This window comes from Cebidichthys violaceus, unplaced genomic scaffold (assembly GCF_023349555.1).
Source record: "Cebidichthys violaceus isolate CVI_PGR_0920_01 unplaced genomic scaffold, fCebVio1.0.p SCAF_36, whole genome shotgun sequence".
NCBI classification, from domain to species: domain Eukaryota; kingdom Metazoa; phylum Chordata; class Actinopteri; order Perciformes; family Stichaeidae; genus Cebidichthys; species Cebidichthys violaceus.
The window spans coordinates 699,349-710,435 of NW_027176550.1; the positions used below are offsets into that span (position 1 = coordinate 699,349).

At 42.8% G+C, this 11,087-nt stretch overlaps 1 protein-coding gene across 1 annotated transcript; it reads right to left on the reverse strand.

Annotated features, from left to right (window-relative positions):
• Positions 1–421: 421 nt before the first annotated feature.
• On the reverse strand, positions 422–10,269 carry LOC137884100 (transmembrane protease serine 9-like). The gene is made up of 10 exons (XM_068725792.1): positions 10,212–10,269; positions 7,314–7,334; positions 6,932–7,094; positions 6,577–6,845; positions 5,364–5,509; positions 4,955–5,282; positions 4,389–4,560; positions 4,017–4,270; positions 3,784–3,884; positions 422–2,903 (listed from the first exon to the last, which is right to left on the reverse strand). The coding sequence occupies exons 1-10, from the start codon at positions 10,264–10,266 to the stop codon at positions 2,616–2,618; spliced, it is 1,797 nt and encodes a 598-aa protein (XP_068581893.1). The 5' UTR covers positions 10,267–10,269; the 3' UTR covers positions 422–2,615.
• Positions 10,270–11,087: the final 818 nt, after the last annotated feature.

Consider the following 11,087-nt stretch of genomic DNA (forward strand, 5'->3'; position numbering starts at 1 on the left):
AAAAAGTGTTAAAAAGCTCAAAGAAAATGTTTGAATCATTTGTAGCCACTACAGATTCAAACCAACCTAAACATTGCATTATTTCATTGTTAGTTTTTGTTCTTTTCATGGAATTCATTGACTAAAATAAAATATAGAATATCTATAGAGTTATACTTTAATGGAATTAAATGTTGAACATGTTGTAATGGTGTGCTCTACCTGGTGAGCAGCTCATACTTCTGTTTTTCAAAGTCTTGTTAAATTCTGTTTTAAAATGAAACATAGATTTTGACGTTATGGTCCAGAAGCTCCCTGATAATATGAGGTAGATGTTCTTCAGATCTACGAAATATAAAAGACTTCCATGACAGTAAATCAGTTTAATCAGTAATTACCATCTTAGCGTTTAATGTAAAAGACAAATGCTGTTTTAGATCAAGTGTGAGACATTATGCCCTAAAATGAGGATTTGATCCATAATTAATGGCATTTTTATTCTGAAAATGGACAAAACAATCATCAGCAGGTAAAAATTATATATTACAAAGATTTCACACATTTCTTCATTCTATTGATTTAAAAATAATAATAATAAAAGCAGCCCCTATGGTTGCTGTAGCTTCAGAAACATATATTATATTAATAAACATCTGATCAGTGCAGCTTTAAGGAATTCTTCATTTCAGTCCAGAATGTCTTGGTAGAACAAACAGGAAGTGGATCTTTCAGCTGATTCCTGTCTTCATGTATACAGTGTACAGTACAGAGTTACTGTCCTTCAAAGTAAAGCTCATGTTTTAATGTTTCCTTTCAACCAAAACACGCTACATTATCTTCAGGACTATTATCTCCATCCGTTACATTACATTACAGTCATTTAGCAGACGCTTACAATAAGTGTATTCAACATAGGTATTCAAGAAAACTACTAGTCACCAGAAGTCATAAGTGCATCTCCTTGTTTATACAAGCTTCTAAGAGCATGAAGCAGAGCAAAAGTACAATGCAGAAACAAATGAATACTTTAAGTGCAGCAAACCAATACGAATACAATAAGTGCAACAAAGTAGTATGAATACAATAAGTGCTAAGTGGAAGGCTCAGGGTAGCACTTCCTGAAGAGGTGGGTTTTCAGCCTGCACCGAAAGATGGGCAGCGACTCTGCTGTCCTGACGTCAGTGGGAAGTTCATTCCACCACTGTGGGGCCAGGACAGAAAACAGCCGTGACCGGGTCGATCGGCCGCAGGGACCTCTGAGCGACGGGGCAACCGATCGCCCCGAGGCAGCAGAGCGAAGTGGTCGGGCGGGGGTGTAGGGCTTGACCATGGCCTGGAAATAGGAAGGAGCTGTTCCTTTCACTGCCCTGTATTCTAGCACCAGAGTCTTAAACTGGATGAGTTCTTACAGGTAGCCAGTGTAGAGAACGGAGAAAGGAAGTTGTGTGGGAGAACTTGGGGCGATTGAACACCAGGCGAGCTGCAGCTTTCTGGACAAGCTCCAGAGGTCTGATGGCCGACGCCGGGGCTCTGGCGAGTAGAAAGTTGCAGTAGTCCAGGCGGGAGATGACAAGAGCCTGGATGAGAACCTGCACCGTCTCGTCAGTCAGGAAGGGACAAATCCTCCTGATGTTGTAGAGCAGGAATCTGCAGGAGCGTGTAACGGATGAAATGTTTGCCGAGAATGACAGTTGGTCATCCAGGGTCACACCCAGGTTCCTCGCAGTCCGAGTTGGCGTCACCACGGTATCATCAATGGTGATGGACAGGTCCCGGTGCGGGCAACCCTTCCCCGGGAGGAACAGTAGCTCGGTTTTGTCCAGGTTGAGTTTGATGTGGTGTGTCGTCATCCACTTCCAGATGTCAGCCAAACATGCAGCGATGCGCGTCTTCACTTGGGTGTCACCGGGGGGGAAATGACAAGACCAGCTGGGTGTCATCGGCATAACAATGGTAGGAGAAGTCATGCGAGCGAATAACAGAATACAGAGATGTTGTTTAGAGCGAAAAGAGAAGGGGGCCCAGGACTGAACCTTGCGGAACCCCCGTAGTCAGCATGCGTGGTTCCGACACGGCCCCCCTCCAGGTCACCTGGTAGGATCGACCCGTCAGGTAGGATGCAAACAGGGAGAGTGCAGAGCCTGAGACGCCCATCCTCTCGAGGGATGAGAGGAGGATCTGGTGGTTCATAGTGTCAAACGCCGCAGACAAGTCCAGGAGAATCAGGACAATCCATCCATAAATATTTCTCTCATTCCTGCTCAAAACTATACAGCTCTTTCATTTAAAGCACATAATTGCACATATTATGTATAGTATGTTTTGATTCTATGTTTACAATATGTTTCTGGACTTCTGCAGTATTTGTTTTATTTGTATTCTTTATTGCTATGTTTACTGTTGTTATGCACCAAACAAGTCTGATGCAGAAACACAATCCAATTATCTTGTAAAATGATCTCATCTTTTCTGGTGCTCTGGTACATTTGAAATTCATTGTTTTTAAGTGATAAAAGAAACAGTTTAAATTAGTTAAACTCTATAGTTTCCATTGTTCCATTCCCGCTTGTTTGCATTCATTTGTGCTCGTCACATCATGTAAACAACTCTTTACAGAAGTAAAAAGGTGGAGGTTTCTACACGAAGAGGTGGAGACACACGGAGAAGACGAGGAGGTGGAGGACGAGGAAGAGGAAGGAGGAGCGAGCAGGAGCTCCCCCGCTGGTGGGAGCTGTGGTGTTGGTGTTGGTGGCGGAAGATAAGAAGCCCACCGTCTGAGACAGAAAGCTCCGGAAGCGGCTCAGTTTGTCAAAGACCTTCACTGATGCTGCTCGTGTTTGACTGGTGGCATTTTCAGATGATAACACTGCTGCCTGGAACCAGGACCCGTCCAGGTTACACATCATCGGACCTCCAGAGTCACCCTGAACACACACACACACACACACACACACAAACACCATTAGCTTGGCAAGAAAGTGAAAGAATAAGAGGTTTTTTTGGGGCATTTTTAATGTCTTTATTTGATAGAGGAGAGACGGGAAACGTTGGGAAAGAGACATGCAGCAAACGCTGCTCTCCAAACATAGAACGTACGGAACTGTCTTAAAGCTGCATTCTCAGTACTATCCATCAGGGGGCGACTCCTCTGGTTGTATAGAAGTCTATGAGAAAATGACTCTACTTCTCTCTTGATTTATTCCCTCAGTAAACATTGTAAACATGAGTTTATGGTCTCAATCTCTAGTTTCAAGTCTTCTTCAATACAGCATGATGTTCATTTAGTACATTATGCTCCATTTAGAGTCAAACAGACCATAAAGCAGGGGATGCTTTAGGGGCGGGGCTACACAGTGATTGACTGGTCTCTACCAGAGACGTACTCCTCCTCAGTCCAGATGTGGTCACTTCCTGTTCACTGGTTGCTTTATAACATCAGTCCACAAATCAATGTGTGACATCACAACGACTACGTACGCTTTTTATATATACAGTTTAGGCTCATATATCTGCTGCGCAAAGGATTATGGGTCAGAAAAGCATGCTGTGTGACTGGATGCAGAAGAACATCCTGGTATTTTTGACATACTATGTATTGGGACATACTAAATATTTTCGTGGCTCACTAAATAGTGTGCTAGTTTGGGTACTGGAAGACAAAGTGAGTCCTTGCCGTCGAGGCAGAGGTTCTAATCCGACTTAAGACCTCTGATGCACGTCTTTCTCTCACTCTCTCCCCTTCCTGACAATCACTATCAAATAAAGACAGAATTATCTTCAGAACCTCCTACTCTGGTTTCTCACCTGCTCCAGTGTGAACAGTCCGGTACAAATGCTGTCACTGGACGACGACGCATTCCCACAATTCTCCACCGAGGTCTGGAACTCCTGCAGAACTTGTTCCTCTGAAGATGGAAATAAACAAGGAAACGGTTAGAAATGAAACATCTGAAATCAAAACCCAGACGGGCAGGAACCCGGACTAACTGATTTAATCTGGAGAGGTGAAGCGATGCAGAGCGTGGTTCTGGACTCACCGCCTCCTCGCCCGGAGCTCCAGCCTGCAGCCCAGCACGTGGAGCCCACGGCGAAGGTACGACCGTCGTCCATGCAGACGGGCTGGATGTAGTCCGACAGGCTGGGCCGGGATGCCAGTTTCAGCACCGCGACATTGGACCCAGTCAGGTTGCTCATGGTGATATTTGTCACGTTCAGCATCACCTCAAAGGGGTTGGATCCGTTCTGCTTCAACCGACCCAGCACAACGGTCCATTCAGACGGCGTGGGAGAGCTGTGGGGGGGATTAAAAATCAATTCTGATTGGTTTAAAAACAACCTGGTCATTTCCTGTTCACGTTAAACAGAACCACACTGTCCAGGACTTCCCTCCATGTGTCCTGGAGTCTCACCTGGAGAAGCAGTTGGAGCTGCTCAACACGGAGTCCACGCCCACCAGAGTCCCCCCACACATGTGACTTCCATTCTTCTGCAGGCTCGCCATCCACGGCCACACGCCCGCCGTCGCCACGGAGCTCCCCCCCAAAATACGTGAGTTCATCGGGGCTCGGCCACAGACCACCGCTGGAAGAACAATCATATTTACTGAGTTTACGGTTCCTCTTATCTTATTAATTTTTACTGGAGAGAAGACAGACATCTCTACACTGGAACTATCTAGACTGATCAAAAACACTTCAGGTGATTGGGGGTCAACTGTCTCTTCAAGTACACATTTGTGGTACTTGTACTTAACTTGAGTATTTTCATGTTCTGCTGCATCTCACAGGTACATATTGTACTTTTTACTGTACTACATCTCAGAGGTAAACATTCAGTAACACCAGATATAATAGTAAAACATGTTTATGATCAATCAATACTTTTACTTGAACTATATTTGAAGCTAATCTTGTATGAAAACATCTTTAAAAGTTAAAAATAGAAAGTTGAACCAGTGTTTAGTGTCTGGACTCACGTCTGGCCGTGGTGGTTGTAGGGACGGTGGTTGTAGGGATGGTGGTTGTAGGGACGGTGGTTGGAGGGACGGTTGGAGGGACGGTGGTTGGAGGTGGTGGCAGACCAGCACAGGTGACGCTGAGGTCACTGTTGATCCCGCTGGACGTGAAGGTGACGTAGCCCGGCCGATTGCTGGTGATCTCACCGTTGATCCAGGTCTGGTACTGGGACACTCTGGAGTAAACTCCTGGGAATTCAGGCTCGGCGCAACCTCTTCCAAAACTCACAACTCCCTCCTGGATCCAGACTCCGGCCTGCTTGCTCACCAGTGGACCGCCCGAGTCCCCCTTTAAGCAGAGAAACATTCAGGAGAAGGAACCTTTGCAGGAGGTCAAATGTGACCCGAACACCTGAGTGAAGATGATCACCTGACAGGAGTCCCTCCCTCCAGCACGGAGCCCGGCGCAGATCATGTTGTCTGTGATTCGGCCCACTCCATGGTCACAGTTACACTGTCTGTTCCCCACAATTGGCACCTCCACCTCCATCAGGGTTTGTGGGAACGGAAGGGCCACTAAAGACACACAGATACAGTTCAATAAACAGCACATGACTTTTAAAGCTACCCTGTAGACTCTCTGACCACTAGCAGCACTACGGAGCAATCTTTTATTTATTTATCCTCAGGAGACAACCTCCAGTTCTTTAAAGTGAAGTCAATGCTTCATGTGTTAAAGCTGCATTCTCTCTAGTGTCCATCAGGGGGCGACTCCTCTGGTTGTATAGAAGTCTAGTCTAAAATGACTCTACTTCTGTCTTGATTTATTCCCTCAGTAAACATTGTAAACATGAGTTTATGGTCTCAATCTCTAGTTTCAAGTCTTTTTCAATACAGCATGATGTTCATTTAGTACATTATGCTCCATTTAGAGTCTGGCAGTTTTTGGCAGACTAAACAGTCGGGTAGAATTGCTGTTGGAACGCACAGATGGATTTAAACAATTTAAAATATATATAAAATAATGGCTTCTTAAATGTTTTGTGAAGATAAGACCTTAAAACAGCTGGAACAGCTGGTCCTCTGGTGAGGTCAGAACAACCTGGAGCTGACCAAGCTGAAAACTGTGGAGATGACAGTGGACTTCAGGAGGAGGCCCCCACCATTGCCCCCCCCCTCACCATACTCAACAACACTGTGTCCGCTGTGGAGACCTTCAAGTTTCTGGGATCCACAATCTCCCAGGACCTGAAGTGGGCCCCAAACATCAACACCATCAGGAAAAAGGCCCAGTAGAGGTTATACTTCCTGTGCCAGTTCAGGAAGTAAAACCTGCCTCAGGAGCTGCTGTTTTACTCATCCATCATCCAGTCTGTTCTCTGTTCTTCCATCACTGTGTGGTTTGGATCGGCCACCAAACAGGACAGAAACAGACTACAACGGATTGTCAGGTCTGCAGAGAGGATCATCGGTTCCAGCCTTGGAACCAATGATTGGCCATGTATCCGTACGCATACATGGCCAATAAAGCTGATTCTGATCTGATTTAACACTTGTGTGAACTTTAACTTTCCTCCAGACAAAAGAAAAGATGATCTTTTGTTGTTAATGTCACGCTACCTCTGAGAACCTCTCTGACCCACCTCCAGATCCAATGTTGCCCCAGCCGGTGACCCAGGAGTCGATGCCGTTGTGGAAGCTGCTTCCTGGAGCCGCCAGGCAGACGGGCGAAATGTAGTTGGTGAAAGTCACCGGTGAGGAGAGCTTCAGGAGGCTGATGTCGTTGTCATTAGTCCTTGAGCTGTAGCCGGGGTGATTGATGATCCGTGTCACCGTCCGTTGCACCTCATTGGGGTTGCTGCTCTGCTGGTTCTGGCGACCCAGATACACAACCAGGTTGCTGGTGCTGGGGCTGAAGAGACACAGAACAGAGCATTAAAGCAGAGCCCTTCAGGGGAAATTAAAAACACCAGAATGTGCTCCGGTCTCGGTGCTCACGGTTGGAAGCAGTGAGCAGCAGTCAGCACCCATTCGCTGTTGATGAGCGATCCTCCACAGAAGTGGCGCCCAGATCCATGCAGACTGACCTGCCAGGGCCAGCTTCCCTCAGGGGCCGCCTGGCCCCCAACGATCCTGGTGTTGAGCGGAGGCTGACCGCACACTGAAGACAGACGGACACAGTGAGCAACACCTTCGTGCCTCCTGACGGGACTGATGATCTCAGGTCTAATCCAACAGTTTCTACTCTCATTTCATAATTCATCTAAAATAGATTATTATTATTATTATTATTATGAAACTATGAACAAAACAACAGAAGTCCCATCAGCATGTTGACAGGTGGAAAGGAAGTAGAGAAAAACATAAAACTGTGACTTACCACTGAGTTGTGAGTGAGACTCTGAAAAATAGAAAACAAAGAAAAACGTTTGTAACAACAGTTCTGTTTTTATATTCATGATATATTGACAGGTGATATTTGTACAGTAGTGTTATGATCATTTTCAAATACAGAAAAAAGAGCTTGCTGTTATTTTTTTATCTTTTCCCTCAGAAATCCTGAAGCTCATGAACAGCTTTAAATGTAATTTACTGCTTACTACGCTGATGAAGTTAGTTTTCACTGTCATCAAACTGTAGGAACATTTGTCAGAACTCAGTGTTATGTTAAATTGGATCAAACATGTAAAAAGGTTTTGTCTTTACTTCAAAGATAATAGTGAAAGAAGCAGTTCATTCCTATTATCAGGGTTATTTTCGGCCCATTATCTTCTAAATAAATCCTGTTTGACTTGTTTGTTGAAATAGTGAAACATTCCATCACAGCTTATATGAGCCCAAAGCGACGTCTTCAGAATGTCTTGTTTTGTCCTTCTTCTACTCAAAAATACAAACTTATGCAGTTTATGATCATAGAAGGAAAAGAATACAGCAAGTATTCACAACTGGGAGGCTGGAGGCATTTCTTTTTAAATAATTATTCTTCAAAAACTGCTGTCACCCATTTACTATTACTTCTATATTACTTAAATGTATAAATATTATTATATTTATTGTATTGAATTATTAAAAAAAAAGACCGTTCAAGATTGAAATAGCCGAGGTGGAGATATCCTGACTTTAGTCTCTAGAATGGGTCAAACCCCAAAATCACAGTGGATACTGCATTTCCCATAATGCAACTCTTTTAGAACATTTCATCCAGAGCTACAGAGGACATTTTCTACTTTTCAAATCTTTTATTTGATTATTCATTTATTTAATTCAATATCTATCTATTTATTTTTTCATCTATATTTATAGTTATAGACATTTTTCTCTGCATTTGACCCATCCCTGTATATAGGGAGCAGAGGGCTGCCCATGACAGGCGCCCGGGGAGCAGTTAGGGGTATATATGTCTTAAGGGTATATAAACACTCATGACATATACAGTATATATATACTGTATATGTCATGTGTGTTTTTTTCTCCTTTTACCTGGTATTATGTTTTATTGTTGTAACTCAAATTAAAGTTAATTGGGGACAAACCAGCAGAGAAGAAAGTACCGGTAACCCCATACAGTCTTCTTCTTACATTTCATGTTAGATAATAAACAATAATTAAAACATAGCGGTTGTCAAATGAACGCCTCAGTGGAAATAGGTAAACATCAATTGATGTGACATCACCTGTGTCAACACAGCCTGTGTTCAAATGTTGACTTTAAACAAATGCATAAAGAAGTCAGACATGCTGCAGGTCATGCGACTGATGACACACGTCTCGTTGTTGGGAGGGATCTGTCTATGTGCTCGTTAACACGCTTCAAGTCCACTTCTTCTTTTCTTTGAGCTCAGACGGGAAACACGGCGACATACTTCTCTTAAAAGCGAGTCACTTTGTGTGTAAACGTCGTGATGAGACGAGAGATGACGGAGACACAGAGAAGAATGTGAGACAGTTGGGACATTCCTCTCTGTGAGAGACGGACGGATAATGATCTCTGACAGTTTAAATGTTTCACACTCAGACACGACAACACAAAATACCCTGACTTTGTACTACGAGTACTGAATTAGTGTACTACTGTTACTGCTGCTAGTGTTATTACTACAGTTGTATTAGTGTACTACTGTTACTGCTGCTAGTGTTATTACTACAGTTGTATTAGTGTACTACTGTTACTGCTGCTACTTTTATTACTACAGTTGTATTAGTGTACTACTGTTACTACTGCTAGTGTCAGATACTATGAGTTTTCATATCAACAGCATAAAGCATTCCTGTGATGGATGACCGACTGTTCAGCCAGATATTCTTCTTTTCTTCAGTAAATCATGGACTAAAGGAGGTGTGGCTCCGTGTTTACCTGAAACCCTCCTACAGTGATGACAGAAGTCTGTTTTTACAGCGACAAACATCCCCTTTGACTGTAGTCTGATCACATATACCTCTGAATAGAAACGCCCGAAAACTGCTGAAGTTTAAACCACAAATATCCCTTAAGTTACAAAAACTCTTCAAACTACAAAGTGACAAACTACTGAAAAGATGAAGAACGTTTGGGATCCTTGAAGGATCAAATGACCGTTTAATGTGTTTTTAATGATATGGTCTCTGAACCACAGAGTCCTTAATATAACCTCACATTTACACTAATTCTAGTGTCTTTAGTTGTCAAAGTACAAGTACAAGAGGCTTTCTGCACACTTAACAATCTCAGCTGTGGAGCAACTTAAAGCTAGTTTAAATCCATGTAATGAGTACAGTAAACAGTACATTCATCAGGATCACTTCTCATAAAATCATGTGATCACAAACTCCACATCATCCATCATAATCACATTACATCTTAAAAAAACTGTAATAAATGAGGAAAGAAATTGCAACAACAAAATTACACTTGATGTAGATATTCAGTAGTAAACCACTTTTATTTTAAAGCAGACCTTTAAAGAAAATTGGGTGAAGCTTTAAGAAAACAGAATGATTTCTTTCCATTTTTTATTATTAAGTCCTGAATAAATCCCTTAAAAACATGTGAGTGAAGCTGCTGCTTTGGTTTTAGTTTTAAAGCTGACAAACACTGACAGGAAACGAGCTCCGAACAAACCAGAATGATCTGTTATCACTTCACTTCACTTTTATTTTGTAAAAAGTAGAATGTTAAACACAGGATTTGCACATGTGATACTTTTATCCCTGTTCATTAATTAAAATAGTCTTACTGACTTCTCGGTTAGCGGGTCTCTAACGTGGTTGGTTCAGGTGTGTGCGGTGAGGAGGGTCTTACCTGGTGTCAGCAGAGTCAGCAGAGTGGCCACAGAGATCAGTTTGTAGAGAGCCATGACTGAAAAGTCTTTATCATCAGGTCTGCAGAGGCATAAATAACCTTCTTCCTCCTCCTCTCTACCTCCAGCACACACACACACACACACACACACACACACACACACACACACACACACACACACACACACACACACACACACACACACCTGTCCAAAGACCCACCCACCAGCTCACCTGTTCCACATCAGTCATGTCACCTCTCTGATCTACACAAGAACCGCTTATGTGGAGTTTCCATTTCATGTCACCTAGTTCTACTTCACTTGTTCTTCATTCCACAGGAAAGAGTTGTACTTTTTACTTTTATATAACACTTTTGAAGAGAAGTTTATTTATAGAGCACCATTCAGACAGGAAGTAGTTCAAAGTACTGGAGACATGTTCAACATAAGACGTTTATAAAACAGAACCAATGAGTTTAAAATGTCATAAAAACAAAATTAGAAGGAAATTGCATTGAAGAGAAAATTAAAAGAAAAAGTAAAAGCAAGCAGAAAGAGATTAAAAATAAGTTGTTTAATCACCTTCTCACTTGATTCCCAACCAGGTGTACGTGTACCGCAGGTGTACGTGTACAGGTGGTACTTCTGCCATAACTAGGCGGTACTTAAAGGTATTGTACAGTAACATGACTAATTTGAAGAATAAATAAATAAATAAGGATTTGTGATTAAGAATATATCCACATTTTCAGTTAGCTGATACACCTGAACACATGTTCATAATAAAATAACAGATAAATCAGGGCACTGGTGGACACTGGTTTGATCTGTGACATATGGAATGTCGGGTCGATCCTCAGGGGAGTTTCAGATGG

What these genes read in the sequence shown, in the direction of transcription:
- LOC137884100 (XM_068725792.1), bottom strand. Translation starts at nt 10,266, where the DNA reads ATGGCTCTCTACAAACTGATCTCTGTGGCCACTCTGCTGACTCTGCTG. An exon ending in GCTGCTCACTGCTTCCAACC is followed by an intron (nt 6,846 to 6,931) that starts GTGAGCACCGAG and finishes GTGTCTCTTCAG; the next exon opens with CCCCAGCACCAGCAACCTGG. An exon ending in GACTGTTCACACTGGAGCAG is followed by an intron (nt 2,904 to 3,783) that starts GTGAGAAACCAG and finishes GTGTGTGTTCAG; the next exon opens with GGTGACTCTGGAGGTCCGAT.